Source organism: Anolis carolinensis, chromosome 6 (genome assembly GCF_035594765.1).
Source record: "Anolis carolinensis isolate JA03-04 chromosome 6, rAnoCar3.1.pri, whole genome shotgun sequence".
Taxonomy (NCBI): Eukaryota; Metazoa; Chordata; class Lepidosauria; order Squamata; family Dactyloidae; genus Anolis; species Anolis carolinensis.
Genome location: NC_085846.1, coordinates 982164 through 1000071, shown reverse-complemented (window position 1 = coordinate 1000071; position 17908 = coordinate 982164). Strand labels below are relative to the sequence as shown.

The window sequence follows — 17908 nt, the reverse complement described above, 5'->3', positions numbered from 1 at the left end:
GACCTCGGCGGGCCGCATCCGGCCCCCGGGCCTTAGTTTGGAGACCCCTGGTCTAGCCACTTGCCGCATTTCCGACACAGCCTGTGAAGATGCCAAGAGGCACAGGTGCAGGCGGAACGCAAGGAGAGGATGCTGCTGCTGCTGCTGGAAAGTCGTGCGCAGGCAGCTTGGAAATCTCACAGTCACGGAAGCGCTTCTCTCCGGGGAGGCCCCGCCCTTGGTTTCCGGTGTGTCGGGGGGGGGGCATGGTTGCATCACTGACCGGAAGCGGGGGAGGGAGGGAGGGAGGGAGGGGCAGTGGGCGGGCCTTCGGGGAGGAGGAGGGCCGCCTTCTCCTTGCTTTTCTTCCTTCCTTCCTTTCTTCCCTCCTTCCTTCCTCCTTCCTCCTCCTCCTCCCTCCCTCCCTCCCTCCCTCCCCGGACGCCTCCCCGGCGGCGCGCCCTCTGCACCTGCCTCGCCTCTTCCTTCCCCTTCCTCCCCGTCCGTTTCCTCCCTGTTCCTCCTCCGGGGATGGAGTCCCAGTGCGACTACTTCATGTACTTCCCGGCGACGGCCTTCCCGGGCCGGGAGGAGCTGGAGGGCGAGCCGGGCCGGTACCGCTCCCTCCCGCGGAGGAACCACCTCTACCTGGGCGAGACCGTCCGCTTCCTCCTCGTCCTGCGCTGCCGCGCCGCCGCCGCCCCCTCCGCCCCCGCCCCCGCCCCCGCCCCGGCAGCCCCCCCCTGGGGACAACTGGCCGGGTCCCTGTCCGCCCTGGCCAGCGTCAGCCCCGGGGGAGGGGGAGGGGGAGGGGGCGCCTGCGGGGGGGCCGGGCTGGTGCTGCTCCCCGGCGGGGGCGGGGGCCCGGAGGGGGAGGGGCCCGAGGGGAGGGGCCACTCCCCCCCGCCCTCCTCCTCCGCCTCCTCCTCCTCCTCCGCCCCCGGGGCCGCCCCCTCCCCCTTCCGCCACTGCCGGGCCCTCCTCACCCACGGCGCCCCCGCCAAGGGCACCCCCGCCCCCGCCTCCGCGGTAAGGACGCGCTTCGAAGGGGGAGGGAGGGAGGGCTGCCTGGCCGTCTGCCGGGAGGGCTTGTACACAAAGAGCAAGGGGGTTGGGCCAGGGGCCTTCGGGGGTCCCTTCCAACACTAGGATACTATGGTTGTAGTATTATTAAACAGAGTCTGGGTGGCCATTTGTCAGGAGGGCTTTCATGGTGTCCCCATTGTGTGGCAAAAAGAAGGGGGCTAGGCTTCGTGTCCTTTGGGATCCCTCCCAGCTCTATGGTTGTATTACAGTATAATTAAACAGAGGGAGCCTCCGGTGGCCTAGGGGATAAAAGCCTCGTGACTTGAAGGTTGGGCTGCTGACCTGAAGGCTGCCAGGTTCCAATCCCACCCGGGGAGAGTGCGGATGAGCTCCCTCTCTCAGCTCCAGCTCCATGTGGGGACATGAGAGAAGCCTCCCACAAGGATGGTAAAAACATCAAAACATCCGGGCAATGTCCCCTGGGCAACGTCCTTGCAGACGGCCAATTCTCTCACTCCAGAAGCAACTCTGATTGCTCCTGACATGAAGGAAAAAATACTATGGTTGCTGTATTATTATTATTAAACAGAGTCTGGGTGGCCATCTCTCAGGAGGGCTTTCATGGTGTCCCCATTGTGTGGCAAAAAGAAGGGGGCTAGGCTTTGTGTCCTTTGGGGGTCCCTTCCAACTCTAGGATACTAGGGTTGTAATATTATTATTATTATTATTATTATTATTATTAAACAGAGGCATGGTGCCCTCCTGCATAGCACAAAGAAGAAAGTGGCTAGACTAGGTGGCCTTTGGGACCCCTTCCAGTTCAAGGATACTATGCTATTACAGTAGTATTAAACAGAGGCTTGGGCGGGGGGGGGGGGGCTTTGATGGTCTTTTTCCTGCATGAAGGTAGAAAGAAAGAGGTTTGACTACATGGCCTTTGGGTGTCCCTTCCAACTATTATTATTGAGGCTGTGTGGCCATCTGTCAGGAGGGCTTTGATGGCCTCTGACAAATGCCGGGCTCCCCTTCCCTGCGGCACCCCCTCCTTCCCTCCCGAGGAAAAGAGGGAGAAGAGACAGACCCTTTGGGTGACCCCTCCCCTCTTTAGGAGAACTCTATAGGCCCCACTTATAGCCTTGGAGCCCCAGTGGAAAAGTGTGTTAAAGCGCTGAGCTGCTGAACTTGCAGATCAAAAGGTCGCAGGTTCAAATCCCGGGAGTGGAGTGAGCAGCCACTGTCAGCCCCAGCTTCTGCCAACCTAGCAGTTCAAAAACATGCCAATGTGAGTAGATCTATAGGTACTGCTCCGACGGGAAGGTAATGGCACTTCATGCAGTCATGCCAATGGCCACATGACCTTGGAGGTGTCTATGGACAACGCCGGCTCTTTGGCTTAGAAATGGAGATGAGCACCAACCCCCAGAGTCAGTCATGACTGGACTTAACGTCAGGGGAAACCTTGACCTTTTTTATATCCTTGGGAAGCTCGGGGCATTCTTCGGCACCCCATCCCACCCCTGAATGATTGACCCCTGGCAGGCGGTACAGGGCAGCAAAGGGAAGGACAAACAGACCGGGAGGAGGCTTTGTTCCTTGACCTGCAGCCGTGCTGAACTCCGTGGCTTCACACTGATGTGGCATTGCGGGCCATGCAGTAGCCATTGGAATGTGGAAGGATGGGATTACCAATCCCAGGGTCGCATTGAGTGGGCCATGCTGTCCTGCATCTCCCCAGCTTTGGCCTCAGGCGTCATAAGCGGATGGTCATCCTGGCTGCCCACCTGCCCCCCTCCCTCCCTTCCAACCTGCAGTTGGCAACCTTGATTAGCATTGAGTAGCCATGAAGCTGCAAAGTCAACCAGTGAGGGTCTCTGCATAGAAGGAGATAGACCTGTAAGATCGCTTTTATCCTAGAGCTGTAACTAGGGACTCTTCCACACAACTGTATACAATCCACATTAAACTGGATTATATGACAGTGTGGACTCAGACAACCCAATTAAAGCAGATCTTCTGGGTTATCTGTTCTGGGTTACGTGGCTGTGAGGAAGGGGCCTACATTGAACTCCATGGCTTTGCATTGATGTGGCATTAAGGGCTGTGCAGTGGTGCTTGGGGTGTTGTTTTGTGGTGGGGAAGGCATTTAATTTCGTAATCCATGAAGTTGCAAAATTAGTCAGTGGGGTGGCCTGGCTCTTATTGCTTGGAGTCATCCTTTGTCTGGGTGGTGTTAACGGGCACTTTATTGTTTATTTATCTTATGTATTTATCTATCTCCCCGGCTTAGGAGGAGCCAATCGTCTCCACCGACGAGGTCATCTTCCCGCTGACCATCTCCCTGGACAAGCTGCCCCCTTCGACCCTCAAGGCCAAGGTGGGAAAAGGGGGGGAAGGGACCCCCGTAGACACGTCTGTCATTAATACTTTTTATTGCAATTGCAGCGTGAGAGGGTATGTCAGAACAACATTTGCACAAAGAATGACATTAGACATACAGATTCAATGTAACTATATTATTTATTTATTTATTTACAGTATTTATATGCCGCCCTTCTTTCTCACCCCGCAGGGGACTCAGGGCGGATTACAATGAACACATATATGGCAAACATTCAATGCCAACAGACAAACAACATTCAGTTTTAGACAGACACAGAGGCATTTTAACATCTTTCCAGCTTCACGATTCCGGCCACAGGGGGAGCTGTTGCTTCACCGTCCATTGGTGGCTGTTCTTCCTCTTCTTTTCCTCGTGAGCAGTTTTATGGTGTTGTAGATTGGTTAAATTAGCCTCCCGCATAAAGCGTACCTAAATTTTCCCTACTTGACAGATGCAACTGTCTTTCGGGGCTGCTAGGTCAACAGCAAGCCAGGGCTATTTTTATTATTATTATTATTTTATGGTCGGAGGCTTAACCCGACCCGGGCTTTGAACTCATGACCTCTCGGTCAGTACTGATTTATAGCAGCTGGTTACTAGCCAGCTGCGCCATAGCCCGGCCCCATTCCCATCAGTTCCAGACAGATGTTGACTCTCCTTAATTAAGGAGCCTTGTGTTGACTTCCTTCTTAAACGGATATTGGTTTCCTTAACTTACATAGCCATTGTCTTTGAATCATAGAATCACAGAATAGTAGAGTTGGAAGAGACCTCATGGGCCATCCAGTCCAACCCCCTGCCAAGAAGCTATGTTGTTGCCAATGCTATTTTGCACTTTATTGTCCATTCCTACCGGCACATTCTGTTCTGGATTTTATGAATTAGTCTCCTGTTTTAATATTGTATGTTTTTTGTATGCTTTTTGCTGATTTTAACGATTGTTTTATTGCTATTGATGTTTTACTGGTATAATTGTTTTATAGTCGTGCTATTGATATTGATTGTCTTATCGGGCTAGGCCCCATGTAAGCCGCCCCGAGTCCCTTCGGGGAGATGGGGTGGGGTATAAAAATAAAGTTACTATTTACTTATTTATTTATTTATTTATTTATTTACAGCATTTATATCCCGCCCTTCTTTCTCACCCCGAAGGGGACTCAGGGCGGATCACATTACACATATAGGCAAACATTCAATGCCTTTTAACATAGAACAAAGACAAGACAAACATAGGCTCCGAGGGGCCTCGAACTCATGACCTCCTGGTCAGAGTGATTCATTGCAGCTAATTGCAGCTGGCTTGCTCTCCCGCCTGCACCACAGCCCGGGCCTATCATTATTATTATTATTATTATTATTATTATTATTATTATTATTATTTAAACAAGTTGTTTCCACCAAGAGTTAATCAAGTCAGCCATGTCACTAGTTAATTGTGAACACAGTTCTCATCAGAAACTTTTAATTACAGTCCCTGGGCCTCAATGGGCCCAATAGAGCTGTCATCCGAATACTTCTTTCTGTTTTAAAAGCGTATGGCACTTTATCACTGTTACTTATTTCCATGACACAGCACTTTATGAAACCTGTCCCTGCTGGTTTGCTTTTAATTACTCTGTTTTTATCTGCTCGGATTTTAATGTATGGTTTATTATTTTATTTTGTGTATCTTTGGAATGTTTTAAGTTTATGTCAAATATGTTGTGTTGTTGTTTCGGGCTTGTCCCTGTTGTGAGCCGCCCCGAGTCCCTCCGGGGAGATGGGGCGGGATATAAAAATAAAGTTTATTATTTATTATTATTTTCTGGGCCTCGATGTGTCAGGATTGCATCTTGGGCCCAGTTATTTGTTTATTTATTGCATCACTTCTACCCCGCCCTTCTCACCCATCAGGGGACTCAGGGCAGCTTACAATATAAACATACACATCATATTCATACTCCTTTCATACAATTCCATTCAAACCTAGGATCATGTTTATCTGTCACTCACCCCACCCTGTGATGACCCCTCCCTCTTGTCACCAGGGTGTGTGTAGGGGTGTGGGTTTCTTCAAAACCATCAATCAGTTTTAATAATATAATATATTATATATACATATATTGATAATATTGTCATGTTGTACAATGTAATACTAATAATAATACCATATAATAATATTAATTATTTGTTATATATTACATATAATATTACAGTATAGTGGTATAGTTCAATATAGTAATATAGAATGCTAATATTGTGCTGTGCTAATAATATAATATATTCTATGTACATACAGCTGCTCTGAGTTCCCTTCGGGGTGAGAAGGGTGGGATATAAATGTAGTAAATAAATGTAGTAAATGAATAAATAAATAATTTTAGAATTAGGCTCGCCCACTTGACTTGAAGGCACACAACAACAACAACAACAACAACAATCCTAATTAACTTGACTATCTCATTGGCCTGATAGGTTTATGTTGGTTAAAATTGTTTTCATTTTAAAATATTTTATTGTTCTTTCATTGTTGTTGTTGTTTTGCACTACAAATAAGACATGTGCAGTGTGCATAGGGATTTGTTTGTGTTTCTTTTTCAAATGATAGTTCGGCCCCTCCACAGTCTGAAGGATTGTGGACCGGCCCCCTGCTTAAAAAATTTGGGGACCCCTGGTCCAACTGGTAAGAAGCACATTCCTTAGTCCGAAGGAAGGAAGTCCTGTCCTCCAAGGCCGGAAATCATGTCGCATAGGCCACAGCAGGCGGTCAGTCAAACTGGCCTGCTGTTAACTGTTTCATTGCTGAAACACACACTTGCAAAACAGCAATAACCACTTGATTCGCATTTCATACTCACACAACCAAAATCTCACACCTGTGTCTCTCCTTCCCACAGATCGTGGTGACCGTCTGGAAGCGGGACCAGGAGAAGGCGGAGGCGCGGGAGAGGGGCTACCTGAGCCTCCTGCAGGACCGGGCCCCCGCCCAGACCTTCAAGGAGGAGCAGGGCGCCTTCAAGGCACAAGGTCGGCATTGGCGGGGGGGAGGGGGGGGCAAAGGTGGGGGTCCCAGAAGGGGTCCCGACACTCACTGTATCCTGAGGAAACTGTCATTGGTAGCAGATTATAGGGAATGAATGTCTCTGTGTTCTTGTTTTTCTTAAACTAAAAGCTTGCAACTCGCTGTCTTCTGTGTGGTCACTAATCTTAATGTGTCCCTCCCCCCCCCACCCCCTCCCTCAGTGAGCACCCTGCTGACCGTCCTGCCGCCCCCAGAGGTCAAGTGCCAGCAGCTCAACGTGGCCGGGAAGCACCTGACGGTCCTGAAAGGTGAGTATTAAAAAACTCAAAAATCAAAACAGTCAATAAGAAGCAACACTCTGATAACCAGACATGGGGACCAAGGGCAGCTAATGACTCTGAACAAAGGATGCCTCCAGGCAGGAAGCCAGGAGATGAAGCTATTCAGTGCTAATTAAGGTGATTAACTACAACATTCACACTGGCCTCCAACTGACAAAGAGTTCTCTCACCCTGGACTTTCCACAGATATATACAGTAGAGTCTCACTTATCCAACGTTCTGGATTATCCAACGCATTTTTGTAGTCAATGTTTTCAATAAATCGTGATATTTTGGTGCTAAATTCGTAAATACAGTAATTACTACATAGCTTTACTGCGTATTGAACTACTCTTTCTGTCAAATTTGTTGTATAACATGATGTTTTGGTGCTTAATTTGTAAAATCATAACCCATTTTGATGTTTAATAGGCTTTTTCTTAATCTCTCCTTATTATCCAACATATTTGCTTATCCAACATTCTGCCAGCCCGTTTATGTTGGATAAGTGAGACTCTACTGTGTATAAACCTTCCTTGCTTAGTTTCTCCATGCCTCACAACCTCTGAGGATGCCTGCCATAGATGTGGGCAAAACGTCAGGAGTTTCCACAGATATATATAAACCGGGTTGTTATATGTCTTTGGGGCTGTGTGGCCATGTTCCAGAAGTATTCACACAGCCCGAAAGACGTACAACAACCCTGTGATCCCGGCCATGAAAGCCTTCGACAACATATATATAAACCTTCCTTGCTTAGTTTCTCCATACCTCACAACCTCTGAGGATGCCTGCCATAGATGTGGGTGAAACGTCAGGAGAGAATGCTTCTAGAACATGGCCATACAATCCGGAAAACATACAACAACCCAATTGGGGGAGAGGGAAAACCATCTTCCGGCCCCTCCCTCCTGGGAATCACACACAGCCCCCCTATGACCTGTGACCTCCCCCCGCCTTGTGTGACCCCTCCCCAGTCCTGAACGCGGCCTCGCAGGAGGAGGTCTCCGTCTGGGACGTCCGCATCCTGCCCAACTTCAATGCCAGTTACCTCCCCATGATGCCCGACGGGTCCGTCCTGCTGGTTGATGACGTTTGGTAAGGAAACGGGGGGGGGGGGGGGATATGGGGAATATTGGGGGGGGAATTATGGGGGGCTCATGTCCCTTCCCCCTTCCCCTTCCACCAAGGGCCCCTCCTGAGAGGCCTGGGCAGGGGGGCTCAGACAGGCGTTAAGCCCTTCTTCCCCTTCTCCTCTTTCTCCTCCTCCTTCCTCTTCTTCTTATTCTCCTCCGTCATCTCTTTCTTCTCCTCTTTCTTCTCCTCTTCTTTCTCCGTCTTCTCTTTCTCTTCCTCTCCTTCTTATTCTCCTTCTCTTTCTTCTTCTTTTCTTTCTCCCTCTTCTCTTTCTCTTCCTCTCCTTATTCTCCTTCTCTTTCTTCTCCTTTTCTTTCTCCTTCTCTTTCTCTTCCTCCTTCTTATTCTCTGTCTTCTCTTCCTCCTCTATTGATCCCTCTTCTCTTTCTCTTCCTCCTCCTCCTTCCTCTCCTTCTTCTTATTCTCCGTCTTCTCTTGCTTCTCCTTCACTTTCTTCTCCTTTTCTTTCTCCCCCTTCTCTTTCTCTTCCTCTCCTTCTTATTCTCCTTCTCTTTCTTCTCCTCTTCTTTCTCCGTCTTCTCTTTCTCTTCCTCTCCTTCTTATTCTCCTTCTCTTTCTTCTCCTCTTCTTTCTCCCTCTTCTCTTTCTCTTCCTTTCCTTCTTATTCTCCTTCTCTTTCTTCTCTTCTTCTTTCTCCCTCTTCTCTTTCTCTTCCTTTCCTTCTTATTCTCCTTCTCTTTCTTCTTCTTTTCTTCCTCCTTCTCTTTCTCTTCCTCCTTCTTCTTATTCTCCGTCTTCTCTTGCTTCTCCTTCACTTTCTTCTCCTCTTCTTTCTCCCTCTTCTCTTTCTCTTCCTCTCCTTCTTATTCTCCTTCTCTTTCTTCTTCTTTTCTTTCTCCCTCTTCTCTTTCTCTTCCTCTCCTTATTCTCCTTCTCTTTCTTCTCCTTTTCTTTCTCCTTCTCTTTCTCTTCCTCCTTCTTATTCTCTGTCTTCTCTTCCTCCTCTATTGATCCCTCTTCTCTTTCTCTTCCTCCTCCTCCTTCCTCTCCTTCTTCTTATTCTCCGTCTTCTCTTGCTTCTCCTTCACTTTCTTCTCCTTTTCTTTCTCCCCCTTCTCTTTCTCTTCCTCTCCTTCTTATTCTCCTTCTCTTTCTTCTCCTCTTCTTTCTCCGTCTTCTCTTTCTCTTCCTCTCCTTCTTATTCTCCTTCTCTTTCTTCTCCTCTTCTTTCTCCCTCTTCTCTTTCTCTTCCTTTCCTTCTTATTCTCCTTCTCTTTCTTCTCTTCTTCTTTCTCCCTCTTCTCTTTCTCTTCCTTTCCTTCTTATTCTCCTTCTCTTTCTTCTTCTTTTCTTCCTCCTTCTCTTTCTCTTCCTCCTTCTTCTTATTCTCCGTCTTCTCTTGCTTCTCCTTCACTTTCTTCTCCTCTTCTTTCTCCCTCTTCTCTTTCTCTTCCTCTCCTTCTTATTCTCCTTCTCTTTCTTCTTCTTTTCTTTCTCCCTCTTCTCTTTCTCTTCCTCTCCTTATTCTCCTTCTCTTTCTTCTCCTTTTCTTTCTCCTTCTCTTTCTCTTCCTCCTTCTTATTCTCTGTCTTCTCTTCCTCCTCTATTGATCCCTCTTCTCTTTCTCTTCCTCCTCCTCCTTCCTCTCCTTCTTCTTATTCTCCGTCTTCTCTTGCTTCTCCTTCACTTTCTTCTCCTTTTCTTTCTCCCCCTTCTCTTTCTCTTCCTCTCCTTCTTATTCTCCTTCTCTTTCTTCTCCTCTTCTTTCTCCGTCTTCTCTTTCTCTTCCTCTCCTTCTTATTCTCCTTCTCTTTCTTCTCCTCTTCTTTCTCCCTCTTCTCTTTCTCTTCCTTTCCTTCTTATTCTCCTTCTCTTTCTTCTCTTCTTCTTTCTCCCTCTTCTCTTTCTCTTCCTTTCCTTCTTATTCTCCTTCTCTTTCTTCTTCTTTTCTTCCTCCTTCTCTTTCTCTTCCTCCTTCTTCTTATTCTCCGTCTTCTCTTGCTTCTCCTTCACTTTCTTCTCCTCTTCTTTCTCCCTCTTCTCTTTCTCTTCCTCTCCTTCTTATTCTCCTTCTCTTTCTTCTTCTTTTCTTTCTCCTTCTCTTTCTCTTCCTCCTTCTTATTCTCTGTCTTCTCTTCCTCTATTGATCCCTCTTCTCTTTCTCTTCCTCCTCCTCCTTCCTCTCCTTCTTCTTATTCTCCGTCTTCTCTTGCTTCTCCTTCACTTTCTTCTCCTCTTCTTTCTCCCTCTTCTCTTTCTCTTCCTCTCCTTCTTATTCTCCTTCTCTTTCTTCTCCTCTTCTTTCTCCCTCTTCTCTTTCTCTTCCTCTCCTTCTTATTCTCCTTCTCTTTCTTCTCCTCTTCTTTCTCCGTCTTCTCTTTCTCTTCCTCTCCTTCTTATTCTCCTTCTCTTTCTTCTCCTTTTCTTCCTCCTTCTCTTTCTCTTCCTCCTTCTTCTTATTCTCTATCTTCTCTTTATTGATCCCTCTTCTCTTCTTCATTCTCCTCCTTCTCTTGCAGCCACCAGTCGGGCGAGGTCTCCATGGCCTCCTTCTGCCGCGTCTCCTCCTCCTCTTCCTCTTCCTCTTCCTCTTCCTCGGCCTCGTGCTCCCTCCGGGCCCTTGAGGAGCAGAACTTCCTCTTCCAGCTCCAGGCCCCCGAGCAGCCCCCCAGCAGCGCCAAGGAGGTGAGGAGGGAGCGCGGGGAGCCTGGCTCTTGGCAGGGAGGGAGGAAGGGGCTGCAGTCCGTGCCCCCTCCCCAATGTCCTGGCCAAGTCGATGCCTCTTCTCCCCCCCCCCCCAGGGCCTGGAGGTCCCTCTCATCGCGGTGGTCCAGTGGTCGACCCCCAAGCTGCCCTTCACCGCCAGCATCTACACGCACTACAGGTGAGGCCCTGCCAATCCACTGCCTCCCTGCATCTCTTTAGAACAGGCCTGGGCCAACTTCAGCCCTCCCTCCAGGTGTTTTGGACTCCAACTCTCACCAATCCTAACTGCTGATATTATTATTATTATTATTATTATTATTATTATTATTATTATTATTATACTATTATTACTATTATATAATTATTATATATCACTGTTATATTATTTTTATAATAATATATTATTTTAATATTTATTATTATTTTATTGTTTTATATTGTTACTAGCTGTGCCCGGCCACGCGTTGCTGTGGCAAAGTCTGGTGGTCTGGGAAATAAAGTATTGAGGAATTGGTGGTAGTTAAGGTCAAGGGTAAAGGTTTCCCCCTGACATTAAGTCCAGTCATGTCTGACTTTGCGGGTTGGTGCTCATCTCCATTTCTAAGCCAAAGAGCCGGCGTTGTCCGTAGACTCCTCCAAGGTCATGTGGGATGACTGCATGGAGCGGCGTTACCTTCCCGCCGGAGCAGTACCTATTGATGCACTCACATTTGCATGTTTTTGAACTTCTGGGTTGGCAGAAGCTGGGGCTAACAGTGAGGGCTCTCTCCGCTCCCCCAATTCAAACCTGCGGTCTTTTGGTCCAGAAGTTCAGCAGCTCAGCGCTTTAACACGCTGCGCCATCAGGGGATATTATTTCCTAAAGGTTGTGAATATACAATATTTCTGATTTTTTTTTGTTTTTTGTCTGTTGGAGGCAAGTATGAATGCTGCAATTAGGGAAAATGATTAGGATGTAATGGCCTTGCAGCTTTAAAGCCTAAGTCTGCCTGTCCCCTGGGCTGAGTTGGTTGCTAGGATACCAAGTGGGCAGAGATTAGTCCTCTAACTGGCAGCAATTGGCTAAAAACAATTATTCCTTTCCCTCTAATTAGGACTTTATTTTTCTTTTCTTTTTGTTGTATCAACCTAGAGGCATGTATGATGGGTTGTGTTGTCAAATTTCGAGGTTGGGGGGCCTGTAGTTTTGTTGTTTTGTTGGTCACCGTGATGCTATCACTCATTTATATATATAGATATTTCATTATATTATTTGATAACATTATTATACTAGATTTTAATCTTTATTGTTTCTGTTATTATTTTATATTTTTATTATTATTTTATTTTAATCAGGCTTCAGGAGAACACCTGTAAAACTACCTAAGCTGCCAATAGTAGTCATTCCAGCACCAAGGATGCATCTGCAAACCTTGCCCCTCCAGGCGTTTTGGACTCTAACTGTTAGGAATTGTGGGAGTTGGAGTCCAAGACTCCTGGAGGGAGGGCCCAAGTTGGCCCAGGGACAAAAGAAGGGGGCTGTTGACAGACTCTGTGTGGGGCAGGGGTCCATCCCTATTGGAGGGTGCAGAGCAGAGATGGGCCTCTCCCACTTCTCCCACCCCTGCAGTTGGAGGGAGGGGTCTTCTGCGTGCACTTACCTTCCTGGGTGGGGTCTCCTCGGCCACGCCCCCTTCCCAGTTCTGAAGTGTGACCCCCACCCCGTTTGCGCAGGCTGCCCAGCATCCGCCTGTCGCGGCCGCGCTTCGTGATGACGGCGGAATGCCCCTCGCCCGTCCCGCTGCACCGCCGCTTCACCGTCACCTACACGCTCATCAACAACCTGCAGGACTTCCTGGCCGTGCGCCTGGTCTGGACCCCGGAGAGCGCCGCCGCAGGTGAGGGAGGGGCTGGGTGGGCGGGGCCAGGACCCCCGGGGGGGCAGAAGGGAGGGGTGGGGGCCCTGCTCCCGGTGGCCGGCCGGCCCTGACCTCTGACTCCCGGCTGCAGGCAAGAAGCTGTCCCGCGAGGAGCGGCGCGCGCTGCAGGACACGCAGGAGGCCATTGTGTGCCACACGCCCCTCAACAACCTGGGCTTCTCCCGCAAAGGCAGCGCCCGCACCTTCCGCGTCACCTTCCAGGCCCTGCGCGCCGGACTCTACGAGGTGAGGACACTCCACCCGCCTCTGGAGGCGCTTCCCGGCTGGGCCTCTGGGTGGCCCTCAAGCGGAGCACAGCCCGGCCTGCCACCCGGCCTGGCCTGCCAAAGGGCTTCCAGCGCTATAACATCATACACAACTTTATTTGTATTCCGCCCTATCTATCTCCCCAAGGGGACATGGCGAACGTGCAATGCCGTAAGACATTCGTCAAAACAAATACAAATAACAAGCCAGCCAGTTCCCCCCCAAAAAGCCAACAAAACCAACACCTGAGGCAAACTTATAACCCCCCAAAATGAAAGAAAAACCTAACCTAACATCTAATACAGTAGAGTCTCACTTATCCAAGCTAAACGGGCCAGCAGAAGCTTGGATAAGCGAATAACTTGGATAATAAGGAGGGATTAAGGAAAAGCCTATTCAACATCAAATTAGGTTATGATTTTACAAATTAAGCACCAAAACTTCATGTCATACAACAAATTTGACAGAAAAAGTAGTTCAATACGCAGAAATGTTATGTTGTAATTACCGTATTTACGAATTTAGCACCAAAATATCATGATATATTGAAAACATTGACTACAAAAATGGCTTGGATTATCCAGAGGCTTGGATAAGCGAGGCTTGGATAAGTGAGACTCTACTGTAATAATAATAATAATAATAATAATAATAATAATAATAATAATAATAATAATAATAGTTTATTTATATCCCGCCTCCATCTCCCCCGAAGGGGACTCGGGGCGGCTTAACAGCAAAATCAGATACAAAACAATGATAAAATATGAAACATCAAAGAACAATAACAAAACCCAATAGTAATATATACACAGTAACCAAAAAAAACACAACGCGGTATTAAAACATCAAATTAAAAACAATGAGGTTGCAATAGCAGATAAGCAAGGTGCACATTATGAGTTACAATTTCGTAAATAGATAAAGTGCAATAGAACCTAGAAACATTGAAGACGTTAAACATAAATGATTAAAAAAACACAATTAAAATTCACTTAAAATAGTTATTTAAATTATTATGCAGCCAAAAAACCAAGAGAGCCAACAAAGCCGACTGAACTAAGACTTGGAAGAGATCTTTAAAGGCCATCCAGTCCAACCCTCTTCTGCCTTCGTGCAGGAAAAGCACAATCAAAGTATCCCTGACAGATGGCCATCCAGCCTCTGTTTAAAAGTTTCCGAGGCAGGAGCTTCCACCACACTCTGAGGCAGAGAGTTCCACTGCTGAACAACTCTCCTTACGGTCAGGAAGTTCTTCCTCATGTTCAGGTGGCATCTCCTTTCTTTCCTGTCCTTGGCTCCAGTGAGTCCCAGTCTCCAGGACAGAAGGAAACGAGCCCCTCCCTCCTCCCTAGGACACCCTTTCACCTATGGATCCATGGCTCTTCTCATGCCTCCTCCCCACCTTCTCTTCTGAGGCTCAACAGACCCAGTTTTTTAAGACGCTCCTCAGAGGGATGATTCAGGCCTTTGAGCCTCCCTCTTCCTCTGGACTCCCTCCAGCTTGACTCTAAGCTGATTCCACCTGAACATGAGGAAGAACTTCCTGACCGTAAGGAGAGTTGTTCAGCAGTGGAACTCTCTGCCTCAGAGTGTGGTGGGAGCTCCTGCCTTAGAAACTTCTAAACAGAGGCTCTTTTGAACTGTGGGCCCCAGAATTGGACGCAGTGTGGTTCCAGGTGAAGAGGTCTGACCAAAGCAGAATACAAAGGCACTGTGACTTCCCTCGATCTGGACACTACACAGCCCAAAATCCCATTGGCCTTTTGAGATGCTGCATCACACTCTTGGCTCATGTCCAACTTGTTCTCCACAAAGCCCTAGGGGAGTGGCGGCATATAAAGTTTAAATAATAAATAAATAAATAAATAAAAGACTCCCAGATCTTTTTCACTTGTTGTTGAGCCAGGCGTCTCCCATCCTGTCTCTTTGCATTTCATTTATTTAAATAATAATAATAATAATTTTTATTCTTGTACCCAGCCTCTCTCCCCCCGCAGGGACTCAGGGTGGCTTAGAAATGCAAAAGAGTATACATACAAAAACATCAAATACAGTAAAGTCTCACTTATCCAACATAAACGGGCCGCCAGAATGTTGGATAAGTGAATATGTTGGATAATAAGGAAGGGTTAAGAAAAAGCCTATTAAACATCAAATTAGGTTATGATTTTACAAATTAAGCACCCAAACATCATGTTAGACAACAAATTTGACAGAAAAAGTAGTTCAATGCGCAGTAATGCTATGTAGTAATTACTGTATTTACGAATTTAGCACCAAAATATCATGATGTATTGAAAACATTGACTACAAAAATGCGTTGGATAATCCAGAACGTTGGATAAGCGAATGTTGGATAAGTGAGACTCTACTGTACCGAAAACGCACAAATGAAAAGTTAAAACATACGATTAAGATCAAATTTATTTCTGCCTAAGTGTAGCATCTTACCTTTGTCCTTGTGGAAATCCATGGTGTTCTATTAGCAAACCCCCCCTTTTCTCTCCCGCCCCTTCCTTTTGACCCCCTTCCCTGTCCGCCCTCCTCGCTTGCAGCTCTCCCAGCACATGAAGCTGAAGCTGCAGTTCACGGCCAGCGTCTCGAACCCGCCGCCCGAAGCCCGCCCGGTCTCGCGCAAGAGCAGCCCCGGCAGCCCGGCCGTGCGGGAGCTGGTGGAGCGGCACCAGGCCAGCCTCGGGCGCTCCCAGAGCTTCTCCCACCAGCAGCCGGCCAGGGGACACCTCATGCGGTGGGTCATCGGGGCACGGGGGGGGGGGGCTGGCGGGGGTCTTGGGGGACGGGGGGAGGGGAGGGGCCTTCCTGCTGTTGGGTGCTTGTGCTAAATGAGTGGTGGGAGGCCTCGGGCCGTGAGGACAGGGGCAAAACAGATCCCTTTGGAAGAGCTGAACCTTTCCTGAGCACATTAGCAGAGCCAAAGACACGACAAGAGCTTGCTTTTTAAGCAGGAACAGGCCAGAGTGAAGCTCATCACAATAGGTGGTCACAGCCCCCCCCCCTTTTATCAAAGCAGGCACAGAGGCCAGAGGAATTCAGCACGCCACATCAAATGGTTGATGTAATTAAAAACCAGTTTACTCACAAAATCTTGTGCAAAAGCATCACACAGGTCTGGGTGCCCTCGCTGCAGTATATCAAAGGGATGATCCATTTATTTTATTTCGTGTCAAAAGCATTGGTACAGCAAATACATTTCAAATAATGGAAATAAAATAGAAAAGAAAGAAATCACAAGCAACTAAATAGTTTTGGACCAAAAGCGGGCAACAGCAACCGCATTGTCTGTAGCTTTAAACAACTCCTCCTCCGTACATGAGGCAGGGCATTGTGGGCAAGCAGACATGTGCGGAGTTGTTTGTTCAGCTCCACAGTCACACAAGGTGGAGGATTCCTCCAGGGAGTGCCACCTTGCCAGGTTCCCTTTGGATCTGCCCACTCCACTTCTGAGTCTGTTCAGGGACTTCCAAGTGGCCCATTCTTGGTTTGCCCTGGAGGAAGGAAGACCCTCTTGGGGGGCCATCCAGTTGGAATTGCCAGGTTTAGCTGCCCAGAGGGACACCCTTGCTGTTGCTGGAGGGACATCAGGAGGAGGGAGTGGTGGTTCTCATGAAGCCCTTCCTTGATTTGAGTCTGGTGGGAGGAGGGTGATAGTCATGCAGTGGATGGCTTTCACAATGTTCGACCTTCTTTCTCTCACCGTTAGCAGCAACTTCCCGTCGCACGTCAGGAGGGGCAATGCCAGCTAACTTGTAGAGTTTATCATCAGGTGTAGGTTTAAGGCATCCCGTGATGATTCTGCATGTTTCGTTCAGTGCTATGTCCACCTGCTTTGCATGGGCAGACTTGTGCCAGACAGGACAGGCAGACTCTGCAGTTGAGAAAGACAAGGCCAGGGCTGATGTTCTTACTACTTGTGGGTCTGCACCCCATGCGCTGCCAGTCAGTTTCCGCAGGATGTTATTGCGTGCAGCTACTTTGTGCTTGGTGTTCATGCAGTGTTTCCTATATGTTAGTGTTCGGTCTAAGGTGACACCAAGGTATTTAGGATGGAAACAGTGTTCGAGCTCTTGGCCTTCCCAAGTCACTTTCAGTTTCCTGTTGGCTTCGCGGTTACGTAGGTGGAAAGCACACACTTGTGTCTTGGAAGGATTAGGTTCAGGTGGTTCTCCTTGTAGTAGCTGGAGAGATCTTTCAAGGCATTAGTGAGTTGCTTTTCAACTGGATGAATGGGATAATCCATGAAGGATAGAGAATGAAAGGTGGGCTCCTCCGCTTGAGCATGGGCCCAAGAGACAAGGCCATGCTCCACGCAGGCTACATGACCAGCAACTGGGACCAGACTGGACTGAAGCTGGACTAAACTGGGGGACAAAGGAGGAGACCCCTCTTGAATAACTTCAAAGGCATTTCCTCTGTGACGTGCAGCACAACTGCCTTTCTAGAAGATGCTCAGAGCTCCATGCAGATGTTAATGGGGAGTATCATTAAACTGAGAGGAAGGAAGCGGGTAAAGAAGGACATTCAGACAAGCGGCTTAGGGCGCATGCTGCCCCCCCCAATCCATACTGACGCACCCCCCTCTTTTCCTCTTTCTCCCCACAGGTCCGGCAGCGTCATGGAGCGCAGGGCCATCACCCCCCCGGTGGGCTCCCCGGTGGGGCGGCCACTCTACCTGCCCCCCGACAAGGCCGCCCTCTCCCTGGACAAGATCGCCAAGCGCGAGTGCAAGGTGCTGGTCATTGCGCCCGGGACGTGAGGCAGGCGGGACCCCAAGGGAGGGCCGGAGGGCCCCTCTCCGCGGCCATCGTGTCGCCCTGCCTCCCCCCCCCCCCCGCCAGTATGTCCCCCTCCCCACGCCACAGGCTCTCTCCGCCAGGAATGGCCACGCGCTGCACAAGGAGGGCCTGCGCCTCGCTCTCTGTTGCCAGAAAACCCCTCGCTGTGCCATCCGTCTGTGGGACCCCGGTGCGAAAGAGGGAAAGAAGGAAGCCCAGCTGGTGCCGCTGATGCTGCTGACGCTGCAGCGCATCCTGGGCCCCAGTGCTGCCCCCTGCTGGTGGAGGGCAGCCCGGCCCTTCCTCCTCCTGCAGTGGACTCTGCCGGGACCCCAGGGGTTATGCTCCCCTCCCGCCCGCCCTCCCTCCCTCCCTCCGTCCTGCCCCTCCCTCCCTCCTGCTTCGAGCCCCTTCACCCCAGGAGCCAGACCCTCTCC

The 17908-nt window shown here is 48.9% G+C and overlaps 1 protein-coding gene across 2 annotated transcripts; it reads left to right on the top strand.

Moving 5' to 3' along the window:
* The first annotated feature begins 74 nt into the window (after positions 1–74).
* On the top strand, positions 75–17599 carry trappc14 (trafficking protein particle complex subunit 14). Of its 2 annotated transcripts, none has more exons than XM_062984085.1 (11): positions 75–227; positions 3293–3379; positions 6262–6391; positions 6608–6694; positions 7684–7804; positions 10324–10489; positions 10606–10688; positions 12224–12387; positions 12500–12654; positions 15234–15427; positions 17299–17599. In XM_062984085.1, the coding sequence occupies exons 1-11, from the start codon at positions 90–92 to the stop codon at positions 17450–17452; spliced, it is 1479 nt and encodes a 492-aa protein (XP_062840155.1). In that variant the 5' UTR covers positions 75–89; the 3' UTR covers positions 17453–17599. The 2 variants fall into 2 exon arrangements, with proteins under 2 accessions (XP_062840155.1, XP_062840154.1); XM_062984084.1 differs by lacking the exon at positions 75–227 and adding an exon at positions 298–1008.
* The last annotated feature ends 309 nt before the right edge of the window (positions 17600–17908 follow it).

Excerpts from the sequence above, each read along its gene's own strand:
- trappc14 (XM_062984084.1), top strand. The coding sequence starts at position 511 with ATGGAGTCCCAGTGCGACTACTTCATGTACTTCCCGGCGACGGCCTTC. Across the intron at positions 6,695-7,683 it reads GCACCTGACGGTCCTGAAAG|TCCTGAACGCGGCCTCGCAG; the intron begins GTGAGTATTAAA and ends ACCCCTCCCCAG. Across the intron at positions 12,655-15,233 it reads TGCGCGCCGGACTCTACGAG|CTCTCCCAGCACATGAAGCT; the intron begins GTGAGGACACTC and ends CCTCGCTTGCAG.